Source organism: Macaca thibetana, chromosome 9 (assembly GCF_024542745.1).
Source record: "Macaca thibetana thibetana isolate TM-01 chromosome 9, ASM2454274v1, whole genome shotgun sequence".
NCBI classification, from domain to species: Eukaryota; Metazoa; Chordata; class Mammalia; order Primates; family Cercopithecidae; genus Macaca; species Macaca thibetana.
The window spans coordinates 19,030,249-19,054,800 of NC_065586.1; the positions used below are offsets into that span (position 1 = coordinate 19,030,249).

General features: G+C 33.6%; 1 protein-coding gene across 3 annotated transcripts in view; it reads left to right on the plus strand.

Annotated features, from left to right (window-relative positions):
* Window positions 1-24,552, plus strand: part of MALRD1 (MAM and LDL receptor class A domain containing 1) — a 930,868-nt gene that overhangs the window by 293,713 nt on the left and 612,603 nt on the right. For all 3 annotated transcript variants that reach the window (XM_050804020.1, XM_050804022.1, XM_050804021.1), the window contains exons 3-5: window positions 10,599-10,693; window positions 10,783-10,944; window positions 20,170-20,266. In XM_050804020.1, coding sequence (XP_050659977.1) covers window positions 10,599-10,693; window positions 10,783-10,944; window positions 20,170-20,266 — 354 coding nt within the window. The remainder of the gene's footprint in view (window positions 1-10,598; window positions 10,694-10,782; window positions 10,945-20,169; window positions 20,267-24,552) is intronic.

The following is a 24,552-nucleotide window of genomic DNA, read 5'->3' on the forward strand; positions in this document are numbered from 1 at the left end:
ATGGTATGAGGTATCCACATTTGAATGTACCTATCCAGTTGTCTGAGCACCATATATTGAAAACTCTATACTTTCCCCACTGAATTATCTTAACACAGTCAAAATTCATAGATGTACTGTTTTACTTTTGAACTTTCAATGCGATTGCATTGATCTTTCTGCCTATACTTATGCCAGTACCACACTACCTTCTTGATTACTGCAGCCGTGTACTGTAGTTTGAAAGGAAATTACTAGGGACGAGTAAGTCCTATAATTTTGTTATTTTCTTTCAGGATTTTTTTTGTCTATTCTGTGTTTGTTCCATTTCCATATGTATTTTAGTATTAATTTGCAAATTTCTGCAAAACTGGTCGTTGGAATTTTGAGAGGAATTGCATTGAATTGGTAGATAAATTTGGTAACTATTGTCATCTTAACAATATTAAGTCTTCCAACCTATCATGCATCATGTCTTTCTGTTTACTTAGGTCTTCTTTGATTTCTTTCAACATTGTATTTTTTAAATTTTTGTTGTACAAATCTTGCTTTTTATTTATTACAGTTATTCCTAAGTCTTTTATTGTTTTTGAGGCAACATTAAATGAGATTTTTTCTTAATTTTATTTTATATTGTTCCTTGCCAGTGTATAGAAATGAAACTGGTTTTTGTATATTGATTTTATATCCTATAAACTTACCAACTTATTAGCTCTAATAGTTTTTAATTAATTTATTTTTTGGTGGTTTGTCAGGATCTTCTATATACAAGATCATGTCATCTACAAATAGAGATAATTTTACTTTTGTTTTCATTCTGGGTGCTTTTTATTTTATTTCCTTGCCTAATTGTCTGAGAGAAACTCCAGTGCAATGTTGACTAGAAGTGGTGACAGACAGCCTTGTCTTTTTCCTATTAGGGGAATCTTTTTCAGTCTTTTACCATTAGGTATGATATTAGCTGTAAATTTTTTATATATGCCATTTATCAAGCAGAGCATGTTTCCTTCTATTATTAGTATGCTGAGTGTTTCTTTTATTATAAGAGAGTGTTAAGACCTTGTCATATCTTTTTTTGCTATTGTCATGGTCGTGTGGTTTTTCTTTACTTGATCAATATGGTGTCTGTATTGATTGATTTTTATATGTGGAACCAATTTTGCATTCCTAGGATAAATTCCACTTGACCATGGTGAAAAATTTTTTAAATGTGTTGCTCGATGTATATTCATCAGATATGTTGGTCTGTTGTTTCCTTTTTTTGTGATGTCTTTGTCTGGTTTTGGTTTATTAAGGTAATAGTGGCCTTATAGAATGAGTTGGGAAGTGTTTTCTCCTCTTTCGTTTTTTATAAGAGTTGGTGAAGTATTAGTGTTAATCATTTAAATGTTTCATATAATTTACTAGTAAGCCTTTCATGCTGGAGCATTTGTGGAAAGATTTTTGATTACCAATTTATTCTCTTTACTTGTTAGAGTCTATTTGGATTTTTTATTTCTTCTTGAATTGGTTTTGGTAGTTTGTATCTTTCTAGAAATTTGCCCATCATCTAGGTTATCTAATTTGATAGCATAAAATTTTTCATAGTATTCCCTTGTAATTGTTTTTATTTATGTAAGTTTAGAAATTCTGACCCTTGTTCACTCTTCATTTTAGTAAATTGAGTATTTAATTTTATTTTTTCTTGGTTCATCTAGTGAAAAGATTGTCAGTTTTATTGATATTTCCACGAACTTTTGTTTCTTAATTTTTTTGTTGTTTTTCTATTTCCTATTTTATTTATTTCTTCTCTAATACTTATTATTTTCCTCCTCTGCTTGCTTTGGGTTTAGTTTGCTCTTCTTTTAGCTTCTTATTATTAATGTTTAGATCTTTCCTTGTTTAAATTTAGGCATTTATACCTATACATTTCTTACTAAGCACTGAGATAACAGCATCCCATCCATTTTTATATGTTGTATTTTTATTTTCATGTATGTAAAGTATTTTCTAACATCTCTTGCAATTTATTCTTTAGCCTATTGGTTATTTAGGAGACTGTTATTTAATTCTACGTATTTGTGAATTTTTCTAATTTAATTCTGTTATTAATTTAAATCATTCTATTATTTCTGGAGAACATACTTGTATGATTTGTCTGCTCTTAAATGTATTGAGATTTGTTTTATGACCTAAAATATTCTCTTTCTTGGAGAATGTTCTGTGTGTGCTTTAGAATCATATATATTCTTTTGTTGTTGGATAGAGTAAGTGTGCCTTATGTATCTGTTAGGTCTAGTTGGTTTATAGAATTGCTCAAGTTTTCTATTTTCTTGCTGATTTTTTATCTAATAGTTCTATATATTTATTTTTGAAGGTAGAGTATTAGAGTCTGCAACTATTATTGTAAAATGGTCTACTTTTCAATTATTTTAGCTTTTGCTTCACACATTTCAGGGCTCTGTTTTTACATGCAGAGATGTTTATAGTTTTTACATATTCTTGATTGGTTGACTCATTTGTCATTATAAAATGCCCTGTTTTGTCTCTAATAACAATTCTGTCTTCTGTCCAGGGTAATCAGGCAAGAGAAAGAAAGAAAGCATATTCAGATAGGAAGAGAGGAACTCAAATTATCTTTGTTTGCAGCAGACATGATTCTATATCTAGAAAACTCCATTTTCTCAGCACAAAAACTCCTTAAGCTGATAAGCAATGTCAGCAATCTCAAGATACAAAATCCATGTGCAAAAATTGCTAGCAATCCTATATCCTAACATCTGGCAAATAGCCAAGTTATGAATGAACTTCCATTCACAATTGTCGCAAAGAGAAAAAAGCACAGAGGAATACAGTTAACAAGGGAAGTGAAGGAACTCTTCAAGGAGAACTACAAACTACTGCTCAAAGAAATCAGAGAGGACACAAAGAAATGGAAAAACATTCCATGCTCATGGATAGGAGGACTCAGTATTGTAAAAATGGCCATACTGACCAAAGTAATTTATGGATTTAATGCTATTCCCATTAAACTACCATTGGCATTCTTCACAAAATTAGAAGGAACTATTTTAAAATTAGTATATAACCCAAAGTAGGTCAAATAGCCAAGATAGTCCTAAACAAAGAGCACAAAACTGGAGGCATCATGCTACCCAACTTCAAACTATACTGCAAGGCTACAGTAACCCAAAGAGCATGGTACTGGTACAGAAACAGACACATAGACCAATGGCACATAATGGAGAACTCAGAATTAAGACCACAGATCTACAACCATCTGATCTTTGACAAACCTGGCAAAAACAAGCTATGGGGAAAGGATTCCCTATTTAACAAATGGTGCTGGGAGAACTGGCTATCCATATGCAACAAATTGAAACTGGACCCCTTCCTTATACCTTATACAAAAATTAACTCAAGATGGACTAAAGACTTACATGTAAAACCCAAAACTGTAAACATTCTAGAAGAAAATCCAGGCAATAACTTTCATGGCATAGACACGAGCAGAGATTTCATGATGAAAGCACTGAAAGTAATAGCACCCAAAGCAAAAATTGACAAATAGGATCTAATTAAAGAGCTGCTGCACAGCAAAAGAAACTATCATCAGTGTGAACAGAAAACCTACAGAATGGGAGAAAATGTTTTCACTCTATCCATCCAGCAAATATCTAATATCCAGAGTCTACTAGAAACTTAAATTTTCAGGAAAAAAACAACCCCATTAAAATGTGGGCAAAGGACATGAACAGACATTTCTCAAAATAAAATATTCATGTGGCCCACAAACATATGAAAAAAAACCTCAACATCACTGATTAGTAGAGAAATGCAAATCAAAACCACAATGAGATTGCCATCACATACCGGTCAGAATGGTGATTATTAAAAAGTCAAGAAACAACAGATGCTAGCGAGGATGCAGAGAAAAAGGAATGCTTTACATAGTGGATGAGAATGTAAATTAGTTCAACCACTATTGAAGACAGTGTGGCAACTCCTCAAAGATCTAGAACCAGACATACCATTTGATTCAACAGTCCCATTACTGGGTACCATTTGATTCAGCAATCCCATTACTGCACATACTGGGTATAAATAAATATAAATGATTCTATTATAAAGACACATACATGCATATGTTCATTGGAGCACTGTTCACAATAGCAAAGACATGGAATCAACCCAAATGCCCATCAGTGATAGAATGGATAAAGAAAATGTGGTACATATACACCATGGAATTTTATGCAGCCGTAAAAAGGAATGAGATCATGTCCTTTGCAGGGACACGGATAGAGCTGGAAACTGTTATCCTCAGCAAACTGATGCTGGAACAGAAAACCAAATACCACATGTTCTCACTTATAAGTGGGAACTAAATGATGAGAACACATGGACACATGGCAGGGAACAACAGACACTGGGACCTGTCAGGAGGGGAGAAGGGAGGTAGAGCATCAGGAAGAATAGCTAATGGATGCTGGGCTTAATATCTGGGTGAGGGATTGATCTGTGCAACAAACCACCATGGCACACGTTTACCCGTTTACCTGGGTTACAAACCTGCACATCCTGCACGTGTACCCCAGAACTTAAAAGCTGAAAAGAAAGAAAATCATTCTTCTGAATTTCATATAGCCATTTCAGCTTTCTTTTTGTTATTGTTTATATAGTATGTCTTTTATATCCTTTTACTGCTAACCTTTTTCTGTGGTTGAATCTAAAATGTGTCTCTTGTAGACAACATGTGGTTAGATCATGTTTTTATACAATATGCCAACTTCTTACTTTCGATTTAAGAATTTAATCTATTTGCATATTATATAATTATGATTTACACCTATCATCACAGTGATAGGTTGTTTCTTGCCATTTTCCTACTTGTTTTCTGTATGACTTATGTTTTTTTCTTATTACTCTGTTCCTCCATTACTACCTTATTTTGTTAAATAGATATTTTCTAGTGTATTATATTAATATCCTTTTCTTTTTCTACTATATATTTTTGAATTATTTTATTAGTTGTTGCCTTAGGGATTACATTTAACATTTTAATCTATGAAAACTTAGGTTGGATTAATGCCAGTGTAATTTTAATAATATACAAAAATTTTGATCTTATATACTTCTGCTCACTTCTTCTTTATGCTGTTATTGCCACAAATTATATCATTACATATTGTGCCCATAACCTGTTATTATTATTGATTTTTATCAGTTATATAATGATTATAATAATTGATTATATAATATCTACCTCTTTATTAATATTCTCTATTTTATGACACATTATTCTTATGATTTCTGTAGTTCTTTATATATAGTTTCCTTAGCTCTTTGAAAATATTTGACATAACTGATTTAAAGTCTTTGTCTAAAAAATCTGGCCTTTCTCAGAGACATTGTATATTGATTGCTTTTCTTTTTTTCTCTCTACATGGGAGATATCTTCTTGTTTCTTTGCATTTCTCACTTAAAAAAAAAATCCTAGACATTTAAAACAATATACTCTTGGACCTCTGGAAATCAGATGCTCAGTCTCCCAAAAACTCCCACACATTTGCTTCTGTTACTGTTTGTTGTAGTTATAGTTGTTTTGTTGTTAATTTAGTGACTTTACTGAGAGTCTCTTAGATGTCACTGTTTTAGTCCATTTTGGCTGCTAGAACAAAATGCCATAAACTGCATAGATTATAAACAATGGAAATTTATTTCTCACAGTTCTATAGGCTGGGAAGTCCAAGATCAAGGCACTGGCAGATTGAAGTGTCTGATGAGGGACCACTTCCTGGTTCATAGGACAGTACTATCCTGCTGAGTTCTCACGTGGTGGAAGGGGCAAGGCAACTCTCTAGTCCTTCTTGTATAAATGAATTAAATCCATCTTTGAGGACTCTACCTTCAGGATCTACTCACATCCCAAAAGTCTCATCTCCAAAAATTATGCTTCCACATATGAATGTGTGTGTGTGCAGGGGCACAAACATTCAGACCAAAGCAGCCTGGGACCAATAAATCTCTATGTTTTGCTGAGGGACTCTGTGTGTATGTTGGGGTGCACTTTCCATACTCATCCAGGCAGCTGATAACTCTGCCTTAGCTTCCATTTCCTGGTTTCATAGAGCCTCAATATCAGCCAGATGTTAGGGCTTAGGGTCTTTTCAGGTATTTCCAGAGCATGTGTACAGCCCTACACATGCCCATGTCTGGCTAGATTTGCAGGGATATGTTGGAACTTTTAAAATTCTCTATCAATGTCTCATTCTATTAGTTTGTTATTTTCACCAACTGTTACACACTGCCTCAGGTGACTATGAAGTTATAACACTTGCTGGTAATTGTTTTCAACAAACCCCTTATGTAGAAAAAGCATTTTATACTGAGCAAGCTATTATTATGGTCAATTTCAGATGGCGTTTTAATTGTGGTCTTTCAGGGAACCAAAAGACAGATCAACTAATGACAATTATTTGAGAATGAGGCTTTGAAAAAGGTCTAGCACCATTTTACTCATTCTTGTGGCTGCCAGGCTGCACAGGAATGCAAGCTGCTATTTTTCAAAGTTAAATGTGAAACTGGAGAGTGGGCAATGAGACTAGGGCAAGTTAAAGCCCATAAAGCTCACCATTTTTTAAAACTGAGATTTAGCCATTTGTTGAATAAAAGCCCTCCAAATTCCCAAAAAGCTTGGCTGATTTCCAGAGTTCCAGACAAGTTGATTCTGACTTTTTTGCCAGTTTTAAAATTGATTTTGTGGGGGCAAAAGTTTCAGAGGTCTCTATTCTGGCATTTTCATTGACAGTACTCTTGTGGTTTACTATATATTTTATCATCTCCTAAAGTGACTCACATAGCCCTTTGTCACTGAAGTCAGACATAAGTGGATATGGTAGCATCCATGTACAACTTGCTAGTAATGAGAAGGGATTACTATTTGAGGGTATTATTTAAGTGATACTATTTTAGCAAATATTACCTGGTTCTGTTGAGCTTGCTAGCTTAATAAATTGGTATGAGTCAAAACTTATGATTCAAAGGAAACAGAATTTAATAAATAGTCAAATTATCAACTTGAAGAGGTTTGTATCTAATACTACTATTTGCTCTGTATTATCTGAATTAAACTATGCTTTTTGTCAGAAATTAGTGCATTTTCATATTTCCATAAGTTTTGACATTTTAACATTTGCTGCAAGCCTTGGATCTTGTTATGATGATCCATTCCTACAGCCTGATTTTTTTTGAACGTTCTTGAGAACTGATATTATCTCACTGTTAAAATTCTCCTTTTTTGAGTTCCTTTGAACCAATTGGTTACTCTGTAGCATGCAACAGGATTTATGTCTCTCCTGCTCACATTCAGGTCCATTAATCTCTCAGAATATGGGAAATGGAGGAAGTACAAGGCTGCCCATCAATGGTTGAGGAAAGTGAAACCGAAAATTCTTCCTTATCTTTCCTGAAGATCAAGGTTGATGGAATTCACTGCCAAAGTTATTGGATTTAGCTCTCAAACCTTGATTCATGGTTTTTGTTGCTTTCATATTTTATATGTCTCCTTTTTTTTGTCATCAAACTTGGGATTTCATTCCAATACTTAACCAGTAACTGAGAAAAAGTATTTTTAAAAGTCCTCTAACATAAACATTTAAGACTGTAAATGAAATTGGGCTATTTATGTTATTTCGTCATTTTAATAATTAACCCTTTGTCACAAGATTATGTTACACATGTGATTCAAAGACATTATGCATTGACTTTTATAAATGCAGGCACAACATGGGAATTTAAGTATCATGTAAACAAGCTATAATGAGGATGGTGTAGAGATTAATGGAGATATATGATGATAATGGTGATTATGTGTTTGCGTGTGATATCTGTAATATTGGGCTGCTAAAGGAAGTACAAGAGGTTTATAGAGAAAATATTCAATATAAACTTTGTTGTTCAAGAGCTTTATGCAGTCTTTTCTGGCTGGTTAGAGCTGTAGTAGATGTGAGTGTTAAATGAGGGGATGGTCATGTGGAGAAAAGTTATGCTGTCAAAGATTTGCCTTTTTCTCTTAAACTCATAAACAGCCATGATAAAAAATGTTCTCTGGAAAGCCAGGGAACTTTCTATAAAGTGACATTTTTCTTTAGGGAACATCTCCATCTGTGAATTCAGGAAATTCTATACTCATACTAAAGGAGCAAGGTAAATGAAGTGCACACTAAAAAAAATCGCGATTGTCACTAAGTTAAAATTAAACATAGAAAACAGATATTGCCACTGGGTGCATTTTGAACAATTTTTTCCCCATACAAAGAAAAAGTTTATTACTAGAACAAAGGTCAAAAGATATCAAGCTGTTTCTGAATTTAAACCTTTACTTTCTACTATAACCTGAAGATTGACCTTTATTGAATATTTGATACAATACAGAATAATTTATAGTGCCATAACACATAACAAATGACAGTTTTTATTTATGAAACACTCTGTTTAAATATTTAAATAATTTATTAATGTGTGAGTTGAGAAATATCACTTAAAAATGCTGCTTTTATTATTTAATAACTTAATGTGTCAAATCTGATTTTTAATATCAAGCTTTAAAAAATATGAATAATTTAGGTAATATTGACAAATAAAAATCATTTTTCTGAGTATCTCAGGGATTCTTTTTAGTAGTTGAATGTTTATAAAGAACAATTTAGAGCCGACTGAATGCTATTACCATTTGTATTGCTAATAATAATAAACTTACAATAATATATGCATATGACTTATTCTGTTTATTTGATTATTCATTTGCTTAACATTTGTTTACCTGCTGCAGGAGCCAACTAATGATAGTCCACTTGCATCACCATGATACCCGCTCTTCATCTAAATTGTGTTTACATAATAATTCCACTAAGTATATTCTTAGAATAATCGTGTGTTATTACAGTTATTTCAGTTATGTCTCTGACTATATTCATAAGCAATCGTTAATGTCACTGTTTGCTGCTTAATTAGGATGCAGTTTTGGAATAGGAGTAGGGAAGAGAGGTTTCTTCCTTAGGTCTCATAATTTTACTATTGATTCTTTTAATGATGTGACAATTAGATTTCATTTCCAATCTGACTTTAAAATACCACTGAATAACTGAGGTAGCTATGTCATCATAGTCATCATCATCATATTTCTCATTCCTTTTGACAAAGAGAAGCACATGAAATAAAGTGGCAGAAGACAATGGTTTTCAGATTATATGCTTGAACCTGCATAAAACATTACAGGAAATCTATGAGAGCCCAGGGAATGCGCAACATTTATTTTACAGACTTCTAAACCATAAGAGTCCACAGGTATTATCCATACTGCAGGGCATAGGAAAGCATCAGGGCTCAGAGTTGTTTTCCATAATCCTAGGAAAAGCTGGGACTATCTGATCCAACTTTTTCTGAACAAAAGTACAGTGAGCAATGGTCTCTTCTAAAGCTGTGAGAGTTGAAGAAGGACAAAAGAAACATGAAAAGTGACTCATCAGTCAGAAACAGGTTTATTTTAAAGAATAAACCTGAGAGGGGCCTCTGGCCGAGTTAGGTCAAGAGCCCTCTCTCTTACAGACTAAGAGTATTTTAGGACGGGAGAGCTTATCACAGGCTCAGAATGTTTCTGTGTCTCTTTGTCTTGCTTATCTGGGAGGGAGAGTTTTGTGTCCCCATACATCTTTCTGCAACTGCAGGCATACCCCCCAAGTCTGCTTTTAGCTTCCCTGTCTTAGTGAACCTAAAGAGAAAGGAATGTGCTTATTAGGGCCCACTGTTTTACTTGGGCCCATTGTATGAGTGTGAAGTTTGGTTTTTACACCATGCAGCTGTTTTATCTGTATTGTACTGTCTGCTCTTTCTAGCTGCTTATTGTTAGAAGTGATTTATTTGAAATGCATGAGATTAGAAAGGGAGCTGGAGCTTAAAATAGTGGTGTTTGTCCAAGATAATGGTGCTCCTGCTCTGTCACAAGTCTTCATTGAATTGCTTATTTTGGTAGGCAGTCCTGATAGTATAATGTAGATAGCATCTTTGCAGGGATGTATCTTTCTATGTTAAATGTGATAAATTGCGTTGTAAACTATAGTCCATGATCATATTATAGGGAGTATAATTGCAATTAGCTGTATCACTGGGCAATAGAAAGAAGTAAAAATATCAGATGGTTTGCAAAAGTAAATGATGTGGTTAAATTATTCTTTAAACAAAAAAAATTATTAATCTAGTGAGGATGTGGGCCTGAATTATCACTTGGTGTCTTAAATTCGCCAGTGATCACTCTGAATCTAACACATTGTCTGTTGTTTCTTTTTATTTTTTGTCTTTTAAGTTTTGTAGGTACATAGTAGATGTGTATATTTATGGGGTACATGAGATGTTTTGATACAGGTATGCAATGCACAATAATCACATCATGGAGAATGGGGTACCCATCCCCTAAGCATTGATCTTTTATGTTACAGACAATTCAATCACACTCTTTTAGTTATCTTTAAATGTACAATGAAATTATTATTGACTACAGTCACTCCGTTATGCTATCAAATAGTAGGTCTTATTCATTCTCTCTCCTTTTTTTTTTGTACTCTGTCTCTTCTTTCTGATAGCTCACTTCCTTTTACTGGTGTCCAGAGTGGATTCTATTTCCTCAAGTTTAAGAAGCAGAGTTTTCCTTCCGACAAATGATCAACATGACTGCCAGGTATTTGAAAGCACACAGCATTTTAAATATGTTGTCACATTTGGGGACTTCTTTATCATAACTGTTTGGGTACTAATTGTCTTTCACAGATTACATTTTATTACTTCTCCAGCCAAGTGAGTGGCAAATTAATGGTTGGGCTTCAAACTGCATGTGGAGGTCCTATTCAGCATTTATGGCAAAACACAGCTGCACTCCCAAATCAGTGGGAGAGAAATGTCATCAAAATCCAGAGTTCACAGAGCTTTCAGGTATGTGTGTTCTATTTTCTAACTATGGCCTTAAAGAAAAAATAAGATACAGATCTTTAACACCAGGTGAACTAAAAGTAAGGCAACCGTCCCAGTTTGCCAGCGACTGAGGGATTTCCCAAGACTTTCAAGTGCTGAAAGTGGACATCTCAGGCAATTTGGGATGGCTAGCCACCCTGAAAGACACTTTTACAATAAGGTTTTGAATTGTATGTATGAAAACTAAAGGTGATATATTTTAAGACATACTGATATATCAGTAAAATACAACCTTTTAATTTCCTCCTAATTTCTTGAACTCTTTCCATTCCTCTCTACTTTTCTTACTGCTCCAGCTTCTTCTTTCTTTTCATTACTTTTTCCTTCCAGACTTTTTTCATGCTTTTGAGAGAGGGGAATGCTGGGTAATGAGGAAGGAGAATGTTTAAACACTTATTCCAAATGCTGTTGAAGTAGAATAATTGTCATATTCATTTCATAGATAACACAGCCTTTATTTTCTAAAGTAGTTTAGAGAATTAAAGTCAATGCAAGCCTATAAAACACAACTTATTTATGCAGCCTAATAAAACTTATGCATGGTTGAAATGATAATCTAATGATTATTACCAGTTCTTGAAGCAGTATTGCCTATTTTAACATTTGGGACAATCAAACAAAATTTTCCTATTAAACATGAGATTTTTAAAGCATTTTATTCCTTAAAACTTTCTAATCCTTCTCTGTGAGTCAATTTAACCCAAGTCGGTTTTTTTATCATCTATTATTAGAATGATATAATAATCAATGTTATAAATTTGATATAAATCAAATCATTTGTTATATGGTGGATTTAGCACTTGCTTAAATATAGGGATTAAATTGGATTGAATTTTACCTTTGATTCTTTTGAGTGGCTAAGAGAAAAAGAATGGCTAAATGAACAGGATCTTCATTGTAAAAGTTGAATTATAAGATATAAGAATGGCATAGTTTCTTAATTGATTGATCATAAATCACTGTAATTTGGAATTTTCAGGTTTTGATAAACTTAATGGGGATCAAAAGAAGGCTACAAAAAAATCCCTTAACAGGTGGTTAAATGACACCTATATGGCAGGACTTCAGAGAAACTCCCACTGGAAACACTAACCAGAGACTGAGACTGTACTCTATTGAAGTCAAATATCAGTGTTGGGGGTGTGGGTGGTTGGAAAGGCATCTTAAGTCATCAGGCACTTAAGTCTTTCTATCAACAATTCATTCATTCACTTAAGAAATATTAATTTGGATCTCTTGGATGTGGTAGGTACAATGAGGGAAATGTTCCCTACAGCATGTTAAGGGAAGATTATTGATAGGTGTGGGCAGGGGATACTGTGTGTCCCTGGGCCCTGAAGACATCTGTGGCTTTCAAGGGCTGTGGTATGCAGAATGAATACCCCCTGAGCACCAATAATATATTTAATTTGCTGTAGATGCTCAAGTGTTATTAACCACTGGAGAAGTTATTTTATTTCTTACCCTTCTCTTCTTAATTCCCTGTGTCTGCTTGTTGTCTCAACAACGACAACAAAAGCAACAAAACCGGGCCAAGATCGTGTTTATGGGGATTGAGTCACATTGAGTAGACTGAAGGTTGATCTTGCTGAAGTTCCATCTCTCTCTGTTCTTGTAGACACTTAATAATAAGATGAGAATCTTATCTATGGGTCGACTCCATCATTATTTACACATCTTTTTAACTTTGAAACAGACCTGATGGTGTGGGAGTCTTAAACTACTTTTGCCAACCTTTGTGCCTTCTTAGACCTGTCTATGTCTTTTGGGGTCCAGATCTCTATTAGAAGCATAAGAGATCAGAGTGTGGAGTAGAACTGGAACTTGCTGTATCTTGTAGGTCAAACCTTTCAAAATAACGTCCTTGTTTTGCTCAGCTTCCTATTCTCGAGTGATACATCCTGAGTTCTGATGATTAAATATGTGCAGTAGATCAATTAAAAAAAAAAGTAAAACTCCAGAATATGTAATACCCAGGGTGATTCGACTGTAGCTGAGGCAGCAAGGTAATTCACTTGAGTGCTTTAAATGTACCAGTGGCTTCAACTAAAGCAGATGCATGTGCAATATATTAATTTTATATCCCAAAATACATTATTGCTGATGTGAAAACAGTGCATTTACCTTAAAGGCTTTGCAAAAATTAGGAGACTATATGACTCTCTCAGGATACCTCGGCTACACCAGCCTTTTCGGATTGCAGGTATGCTTTAGTTCTGTCCTGTCAGCAAGTGAGCAGATGTTCATTTGCTTTTGTTTGGTGGGCCACAGAGAAGTGCTGTACTTGTAATACGGCCTGGCACCATCTAGTATCTCACTCCTGAAAAGATTCTGTGAGGGGCTTATTCGAGGGAATTCTGTAATCAGAGTCTCCAGACAGTATCTGCTGCCTCGACAACTTACAAGCCTCTGAGAATTATTTCATTTTCTGCCATTTCCTTTCCATGCTGACTTCTAATAGTTTAAAAGCCATGCATCCTTCCTTTAAAAATGTCCAAATAGGAGATTTCGGTCCCAGCTGGATCCCAGCTTAGCATGGGCTTAGGACAAAGCCTCTGTAGCTGATGCTCACCTGGGGGTTTTATCACCTCCATCTGTGAATGACTAGGTCTCTCCTTTAATGAAATTGAAGCAGGTTAATTTCTGAGGGAATGCTGCTGCATACACAAGGATTGCTGTTTATCTACTTAGCAAAGACGGAAGCATTTCAGAGAGTTTCTGAAGATATTTAAGGAATAATAACAACTAAAATTTCTTTAGCACTTACTATATGTAAGGCACTGTGTTTACTTCTTTGGATACATAATTTTATTGACCCTTCACAAAAATCCTCTAAGGTAGAAAGATGATTTACTCCAAGAATTACAAGCTTTAGAGAGTTAAATAACCTACTAAATCCCATACCGGCTTAGACTCTAAGGTAGTTTGATGTCAGATCTCAATTACTGAGTCACTGAGCCATAATAACTTTTTTTATTATGTTAAGCATTACAGGGATTTAGAATACATAGGGGAAAAAAAGCCGAACCTGTAGTTTGGTCAAATCTGTTGTGTGTGACTTATTATATATTCTTTTGTCTGCTGTGCTGGGTAAAACAACAATTTTAGGCATTGCATGCTGCTGATTAATTGCAATCACATTTTTAAAAAATTGCAGACATAAGCGATTAATTTTACTGTTGTCCTAAAATATTCAAGGAGAGAAATAACAAAACAAACTTAACATGCAGTAGAAATGTAGCCCCTAATTCAGGTGAAACCTTCTTTTGTCAGAGGCATTAGTACCAGAGTGACTCCATCTTGAGTGAGGGCTAGGAAAATGAGCTTGCTGGGTTGCATCCCCAGAAAGCTAGGTATCCCTAGCCTCTAGATGTTTACTGTTAAGGGAACAGATTGATAACATTTACTAAACAGACCTGGACTTGGGAGTGTCCTGGTATCCCGACACCTTGAGAACAAAATCATTCCTAATTTTGCTTTATAGATAATAATGTCGATTCTTGCAAAATATAGTAATTAAGAAAATTAATCCTTTATCGCAAAAGATTATAGCAGAGCACATCTCCCTGTGATCTTTTTTTATCCTGTATATAAACAAGTATTGTACCTAGGGTGGACGCGTTCCTCCTCTTACTTTCGGGAACGTCTATTGAGTGGCCATTCTTTTATTCTTCTACTTTCTTAATAAACTTGCTTTCACTTTACTCTATGGACATTCTCTCAATTCTTTCTTGCATGAGCTCCAAGACCCTCTCTTGGGGTCTGGATCGGGACTTCCTTTCGGTAACACTTTCACTCCTGTTTGTTGTTGTTCTTGAAAGAAGCTCATGTGACAGTTTTATGGGTAAGAAGGAATGAATACTATCCCTTACTACTAAGTATATCACTGACTGTAATTTTCACGTTGAATGTCTAGATTGTTAAACTAAATGAACAATCAGTGCCTTAAGTATAAAAAGATACTGAAGCATTTTTAACACGCTATTATTTACTTTTCATTTCTTTGATATTTCATTGAGAAACGCTGGAGAGTTCTCAGCAGCCTCCTATTTAGAAAGAATAGTATTTATTAATAAAGACAAAAGATGAGCTTTGCATTTTAAAAAATGTAAATTTTAACCTTAACTTTTAAAATTTTACCGTCACTTTTCAAAATCATTATCTGAGGTATTTTCCCTTTTAATTCAATAATATTTATGATAACACATGATGAGGAAATAATTACTGTCATCATTTTGTGTCTCAAATGTTTGCTTGAGAAATGAATGCATACTACTAATTAAGAAAACTCTTACATAATACATATAACCATAAATGTTTCTAATGTTTATACTCACGCTGAAGCAGTCTCATTGTCTGAGGCGATACCTGAGATTCATTGTTTCATGCCAAGGAAATAAAAGACGTGAACACACAAGAAGTGAGGTTAAGAATGGAGGTTTAATAGGTGAAAGAAAGAGAAGAGCTCTCTCCTGCAGAGAGAGGGATCCTGAATGGGTTTCCAGTCCATGGCGAAATGCAGGGGGGTTTTATAGATGAGCTTGAGGAAGCAGTGTCTGATTTACATGGTGCACTAAAGATTGGTCAGACTAGGTGTGTTATTTGCATAAGGCACAAAAAACTGGTTAGGGGTAGGTGTGCTATTTGCATAGGGCACAAAAAGATGGCCTTTCCCACCCTAATCTGTTATTATGCAGATGGGTTCTCTAACTGGCTGGTGCCATGTTGCCTGTTTCTTTACTGTGCATGTGGTAATAAAAGGGAAGACGGAGCTTCTATATTGGCTATGCCTGGCCCCCAGGTAGCCTTTTTTTATTGATGCAACTGCCGGCATCCACCTGTGCAAGCTTTCAGCTTGCTTATCTATGTTTACAGCTTGATTTTTCAGGCTGCTCTTTGTTGGAAAAAATAATTTATTGGGCTGCTTTTTGGTAGAAGGGAAGCCTTGCCAAGGACTCTTTTACCTTCACTATCTGCCTAAATAATTTCTTTCTAGCTCCTGTATCAATGCCATCCAGATAGTATTATCCATATGTCATCACCATTTCCTCTAACATTTAAATCAAGTGGCTTGAGTGCTGACTGCTTACCTCTATTCAGAGGTCATCCATCTTCTCTTAAAATGTTTGGGGTGAAAGGAATTTGTTTCATGTTCGCTGTCGGATTAGTGCAGGCCGTCCCTGACTTCTGTGGTGTCGGAACTCCATCATCTGTCCTATGATCCACTTTTATTTTGCTGCTTTGCTCCTTTAAAAAAAAATCTATCTACCTATCTGTCCTCCAACGTTATTAAAATGAGGTGGGTGTTTGGAAAATAATCTTGCTGATGTTTTGGAGAAAACAAAGAATGTGTGTTAGATACTACTTTTCCTAAAAATACAACTACCACACAGCAACACAGCTCTGACCAGGGCCCTCCGTAGAACCTACATATATATATATTTTCTTTTTCCAAGATGGAGTCTCACTCTGTCACCTAGGTTGGCATGCAGTGGCACCATCTCAGCTTGCAACCTCTGCCTCCTGGGTTCAAGCAATTCTCCTGCCTCAGCCTCCTGAGTAGCTGGGATTACAGATGTGTACCACAACACCTGGCTAATTTTTGTATTTTTAATTGAGATGGGGTTTTGCCATGTTGGCCAGGCTAGCCTTGAACTCCTGACCTCAGGTGATCAGCCTGCCTTGGCCTCCCAAACTGTTGGGATTATAGGCGTGAGCCACTACGTCCTGCCTTTATTTTTTCTTGTTTTTTAATCATCCTGGGGTTCCACTTTCTTTAGCTAATTTTCCAGATTCTAACCCAAATCCTTGTCAACTCTTTTCATTTAAATCTGTTTAGCTAGACTATTTGATTATGCCTGATGGGTCTTGTGTTTTATAGCCACATAGAACCATTAGTAAATTTCCCTCCACTTAGAGAAATAATTATTTCCCTAAGAAAAATGTTCCTTCCTGCTAGGCTAGTGGACTCAAATGGCAGCGAATTTTCACAATGACGTTTCATCAGTTATACCAAGTTAACATGTAATTTAACAGAATCAAATAAATATGTAATATCTATTGCAAACTCTAATGAGGAGAGGATTAAGGCAAGAAGGTAATTTAAAAGCTACTTTAGTAGTCAAGGGGGAGGAGATGGGAGAGGAAATAAGAATGAAAGGAAAATAGGGATTAATGGAGCTTGTCTCATTGGAAATGAGAATGGAGGAGAAAGGGACTCTCAAGGTCAGTTTGGAGTTTTGAGCATTGGAGAGCACCAGTCTTCTGGTACCATTGTCAGGAAATGAGAGTGAGATGAGAGCTCCAATCCGAGGAGAAAGGACAAAGTGTTGTGAATTATAAATGACTTGTGTCATCTGAGTGAAAATCTCCAGCAGACTTTGGAAACTGGGGAGGAGAGTTCAGGAAAGAGATTAACATTTGTAATGTAAGTTTCTGATTTATCGACCCTGAAGATGAATGTTGTTTTTTTGGTGAGGAGTGTGGAGAAAAAAAAAACAAGAGACATGTGATATAGTTAACACTTATTTCTACTTCTTTTTAAAAATATGATGACTGTCGACATATCCTTAACTCAGCAACAGCTAGGGACTATCTCTATGAAAAAGCTTTCAGAAAGAATAAAATGTTAATTTGTAAAGAATATATTTTTACTTACAAACACACAATTCATATAATAGCTTAAATATTTTAATAACTATGTTACAATAACAGTAGCTAACATTTTTTAATGCTAACTATATACCAGGTGCTGTTTTACATGTTTGCAACTCATTTTTCCTTATCATGTAGGCCATCATTTTATCATTACAATTGTACAAAGAAGAAAACTGAGGAACAGAGATGTTAAATAAGTTCTCCAAGGTCTTGTTGCTCTTGAGTAGTATAACAAGGAACTGAAACCAAATAGTTTTATTTGAAATACATATATATATATTCAAAATATATATAATATATAATAAGTATATAATTTATCTATATTATAAATAGATATTTTGAATCAAACTACTTGGATGTATATATGTAGTTATATATTATATATAACCAACTTGGGTATGTATATTATACATATATATTTAATAATATAGTATAATTATGTATTATATAATTTATATAATATAATTAATACTTGTATATTATATAAATATATATAACATATTATATATAAAATATATATTTATAACATATAAAATATAACATATAATATGTATATTATATATAATCTGTATATAATACACAATTTTATGTATGTATACATACAAATGCAAAATCTATACAATACATATATGTATCTTATACATATACGTATATATTATATATATATATTCCATAATATATACATTATATCACATATATAATATTTGTATATATATGGAGATATATATCTCCAAGGAGATATGTAACATATATATTACAAATTTATTATGTATTTATTAATATATAACATAATTTATTAATATATACTATTAATATATAATATTTTATGTTATATATTGTATATCTCCAAGTAGTTTTATTAAAAATATCTGTATCTATCTATATAATATATATTAATCTATGTTATGTTATAATATAACATATATAACATATATGATATAACATAGCATATATTATATATGATATAAATTATATAATGTATATTATATAACTACATATATGATATATTTTTTTTGAAAAAATATATTTTGAATCAAACTACTTGGTTTCAGATCCTAGCTATATGTTGGATTCAGATTCTAGCCATACTTTTAATCACTATGTTATACCACCTCTGTATAAAACTCTCTCTACACAATCTTTGCCAGTCCTTTGAAACATGGTTCTATTTTCTAAGTAGTTACACTTATTTTTGTATAAAGAGAATATGACTTTCTTAGGGCTATTGACAGATTTTTCTGTAGGTCGTGGATATTTCTCGGTGGATTTGTAATAGAGTGGTAGATAGCATATGGTTTGAAAGGAAATGTATTGGTACAGCATATTGTACAGGGACGAAATAATTTACCATAGAAAAATGATCTGTTATGTTTTGCTGCATCTAGATCAATTGTAAACCTAAAAATCTGGGCCGACTTCTTGAGAAATACAATGTTTATGTCGTAAACAAGACTGAATAATGCACATGTTTTTATCACATCCATGAACAAAGCCTCCAACATTAGTGATATTCATTAATACGGATGGGATAATGTCTACCATCAACATGCCAATTTTCTATCGATTTGGGTAATTAGAAAATCGGAGAGTGGCTTCTTTTTAAGTTTCTCAGATCAATCATACCAGAGTATCTTTTCTTAGTGGTGTCTTGGATGGGCTCCACATCATAATGTCACGTTCAGTCATTTTTTTCCTCTTTTTTTGAGACAGAGTCTTGCTCTGTCACCCAGGCTGCAGTGTAGTGGTGCGATCTCCACTCACTGCAACCTCTGCCTCCCGGGTTCCAGCGATTCAACCTCCGCCTCCCTGGTTCGAGCTGTTCTCCTGTCTTAGTCTCCTGAGTAGCTGGGATTACAGGCGCCCGCCACCACTCCTAGCTAATTTGTTGTATTTTTAGTAGATACGGGATTTCACCATGTTTGCCAGGTTGGTCTAGAATTCCTGACCTCTAGTGATTCACCCGCCTCATCCTCCCAAAGTGCCAGGATTACAGGCGTGAGGCACTGTGACAGGCCACGTTCAGTCATTTTAACAATAAGTCACAGAACAATCATTTCCAGTCAATGTTTAGACAATGGCAGAAAATGTGCAATAGGATAGCATGAGGATGACATCTAAGGCAAGAGTGGATAAGATTTAGAGAACCAAAGGGAAAGATGGGATACAATTGCAAAATGCCAAGAACTGGATCTCAAGATGGAGCATGGATCCAAAAGCTGGTAAATGTGAAACAGTATGAACACATGGGAACTGAACATAGGAGATAATTGTAGGGAAAAATCCAGGTGAGTATTGCTGCATTTCACTAACATGTTACCTATCCTATGCCAGACATTTGAGATACAGTGATGACCCTACATTTCTTTTTCAGAGTGTTTGCTTTGATTTCTTTGGACCTGGAACTGGCATGGTCACTCAAGTGTTTCTACAGAGTGACATGTTTCCTATTGCAGGCTCTCTTTTATAACACTGTGAGACAGTAATGTTCCTTGCTTTATGTTGTTGTTTTGTTTTGTTTTTCTTGTGTAGGTTGTTTTTCAAGGTCAAATGACTTCAACTTATGAACAGGATGAAGTCATTGCTATTGATGATATATCTTTCAGTTCAGGCTGCTTGCCTGCCAATGGTAAGAACTTTTTCTCTCATTTTGACCTTTATTGTGTATAAAGATTTCAGTGCAATTTAAACATTGTAATGACTTTAATCTCCTGTTTATTTTTGTCTGATGTTTTCATGTGGGCTATTTTTCCTTGTTCTAGTACATTGTATAACAGTGACTGGATCTATACTAGGAGTGAAGATTGGCTGTTTTTCACTGACTGATGCTGTAAAGAACTGAATGGGATAATTTAGTCTCAGACTTGAAATCTTGTAGCAATGTTTACAGTGGCTAAAGTTAAATCTGAACAAGGTAACTCTGTTCCTTCTAGGAGACTGGGAGAAAACTAGCCTCCGTAGACTTGAAATTGTCTTCTTGGACAATTGGTTTGATTATTCTGCTGAAAGATACAAAATAGAGATATTAGTTATAATCTATTTTCTATTTTGACATATCAATAAACCACATATATCAGATATAAACTTTTATTTCTATTGTTCCTTTGATTATATTAACTGAATAATATTCTATTCTTCATTTATATTATTCCAAAACAATTCAATATTAAAATTATAATTAAAATAGCATAAAATATCAAGCTTAATCTAATTATCAAAAAGAGTCAGTCATATATATTTCAGGGTTTTTTTCTTTTAAGAATTTTGTTATATTGTGGCATGTAACGGAATAAAGATAGCTATTTTATAGATAAGGCTTCTGAGTTCAATTTGGTACAGAGATATAGTTGTTGTGGTAAATAATATTTCAAGACAAGAAGAGATGTCTTCATCTACTTAAGAAAGACCATTGGATCTTGACATTGTGCTTGGTTTTTAAAAAGTTTTATTTTATTTTCAATTGACACATAATTGTACATCTTTATTGGATGTTATGTGATGTGATGTTAAATACATGTATACATTGTGTGATGATTAAATCAGGGTAATTATTTGTTATCTCAAAAATTTATTTTTTCTTTGTAATAAGAACATTTGAAATTCTCTCTTCTAGTTATTTTGAAATAATATAATATTGTTAACTATACTGTGTAATAGAAAAACAGAATTTATTCCTCTGATCTATCTGTAATTTCATACCCATTGACCAGTTTCTACACACACACCATCCATGCTATCTCCCCCAGCCTCTGGTAACCACTATTCTACCCTGTACTTCTATAAGATAGATTTTTGAAAATTTTGCAAACGAGTACGATAATATAGTATTTGTTTTCCTGTGTCTGGTTATTTCATTTAATGTCTTCCAGATTCATCCATATTGTCACAAATGGTAGGCTGTTATTCTTTTTATAGTTAAATAAAAAAGAATTATATTGCTTGTGTATTACCACATTTTCTTTATCTATTCATCCATTGATGGACACTTAGGTTGATTCCATATCTTGGCTATTGTGAATAGTTCGGCAATAAACATGGGAATGCAAAAATCTCTTTGACAGAGATTGAAATCATATCTCTTTGATTTCATTTTCTTTGGATAAATACTCAGAAGTGGGATTGATGAATCATTCGGTAGTTCTATTTTCAACTTTTTGAGGAACCTCCGTACTGTTCTATATGGTTGTACTAATTTACATTTCTACCGACAGTATATAAGTATTCCCATTTATCCACATCTGCACCAGCATTTTTTAACTTTGACTTTTTGATAATAGCCATTCTGAGAAGTATGAGATGATATATCATTGTGATTTTAATTTGCATTTCCCTGATGATTAATGATGCTGAGAATTTTTTTCATATTCTATTCATTGGTCATTTTTCTGTCTTTTTCTGAGAAATATCTATTGAGGTTTTCTGTCCATTTTCAAATTTGATTATTTGTTTTCTTGAAAATGAGTTGTTTTGAATTTCTTATGTATTCTGGGTATTGACCCCATATTAGATGCACAGTTTGCAAACATTGCCTCCGATCCTGTAGGTTGTCTCTTCACTCAGTTATTTTCTTTGTTGTGCAGAAACTTTTTAGTTTGATGTAATTTCATTTTTTTAAGTGATAGGTACTATTTATTTATTTATTTTATGAGTGAAATATTTTACATATTTATGGGGCGCATGTGAGTTTGTTACATGCATAGAATGTATTCAGCCTCCATTTACATTCCCTTTCCACCCACTCACCCTTCACAGCCTCTAGTATCTGTCATTCTATTCTCTATTTCCGTGAGATCAATTCTTTTAGCTCTGACATATCAGTGAGAGGTTATTAGTTATTTATTAAATGTTTGCTAGAATTGATTAGTGAAGCCATCAGGGTCTGGGTTGTTCTTTGGTGGGGGACATTTTATTACTAATTCAATCTGTTCAGATTTTCTATTTCTTCAATTTTAGTAGGTTTTATGTGTCCAGAAATTTATGTATTTCTTCTAGGTTTTCCAGCATATGATTGTTCATAATGGCTTTTTATGATCTTTTGTATTTCTGTGCAACTAGTCATAATATCTCCTTGTTCATCTCTCATTTTATTTGAATCTTCTGTCTTTTTATCCTTAGTCCAGCTATTGTTTGTCAATTTTGTTTATCTTTTTAAAAAAACAACTTTTTGCTTTGTTGTCTTTGGTATTGTTTTGTTTAGTCTCTATTTCATTTAAGTCTTCTCTGATCTTTATTATTTATTTCCTTCTACTGATTTTGGGTTTGGTTTCTTCCTGTGTTTTCTAATTCCTTGAAGTATAACTTTAGGTTGTTTGAGAACTTTCTAATATTTTGATGTAGGCATTTATTGCGATAAACTTCTCTCTTAGAATTGCTTTTGCTGTATCCTATAGTTTTGGTAGATTGTGTGTCTATCTTTATTTGTCTCAAGGAATATTTAACTGTTCTTTTTAATTTTATCATTGGCTTATTTTGTTCTTCAAAGGTATGATTAATTTTCGTGTATTTGTATAGCTTCCAAAGTTCATTTCGTTGTTGAATTCTACTTTTATTCCATTGTGGCTGGAAAAGATAATTAATATGATTTTGATTTTTACAGAATTGTTGAGACTTGTTTTGTGGCCTAACATATGATATATCCTGGAGAAAATTCCATGTGCTGATGGGAAAATGTATATTTTGTAATTATTGAATAGAATGTTCTGCAAATATATTTTAGGTTTCTTTGATCTAGAGTTAAGTTTGAATATAATGTTTCTTTGTTCATTTTCTGTCTGAATGATCCGTCCATTACTGAAAGTAAGGGATTAAAATCCTTTACTATTATTGTATTGCAGTCTATCTATTTCTGTACATCTAATAATATTTGCTTTATATATTGGGAGGTCTAGTTTTGGATGAATGTATATTTACAAGTGTTTTCTCTTTTTTCTAAATAGATCTCTTTATCATTATATTATGACCATCATTATCGATTTTTTCAGTTTTCAAATTAAAGTCTATTTTATATGATATATTTATAGCTACTGCTGGTCTCTTTTGATTTCTATTTGCATGGAATATTTTTCTTCCATTCCTTTACTTTCTCCATCTATGGGTATCCTTACAGGTGATGTGAGTCTCTTGTAGGCAGCATAGAATTTTGTCTTGTTTTTTAATCCACTTATCCACTCTACATATTTTGAGAATTTAATCCATTTACATTTAATGTTATTATTGACAGATAAGGCCCTACTCCTTTCATTTTATTCATTATTTTCTGGTTATTTTGTAGAAATTTGTTTCTTTCTTCTCTTGTTTATCTTTGTGGCTTTGTGGTTTTGTGTAGTGATAAGCTTTGATTCTTTTCTATTTCTCATTTGTTTATCTGCTGTAATTTTTTCTCTCTGGTTACCATGGGGCTTACATTAAAAAAACTTACAGAACACTATTTTAAACTGATAACAACTTAAGCTTGGTTGCATGCAAATATTCTAGAATTTTACTTTCCTCCCACAATTTGTAATTATGTTACCTTAATTTGCATCTTTTTATATTACATGTCCTCTAACAACATATTGTGGCTGTGGTTATCATTGATGATTTTGACTTTTAGTCATCATCCTAGAGATTTGAAAGATTGTATAACACCATTACAATAATTAAGTATTCTGAATTCGATTATAAATTTACCTCTACAAGTAAGTTTTATATTTTCATAGGATTTTATAGTAATAATGAATATCCTTTTATTTCCAGTTAAAACACTCCCTTAAGCATTTTTTGTAAGACCAGTATAGTGGTGATTAATTCCCTCAGCTTTTGCTTGTCTGTAAAATACTTTTTTTCTCCTTAATTTCTGAAGAATAGCTTTACAGATAGTATGTTCTTGGCTAACAGTTTCTTTTTCTTTTAGAACTTTGAATATATCATTCCATT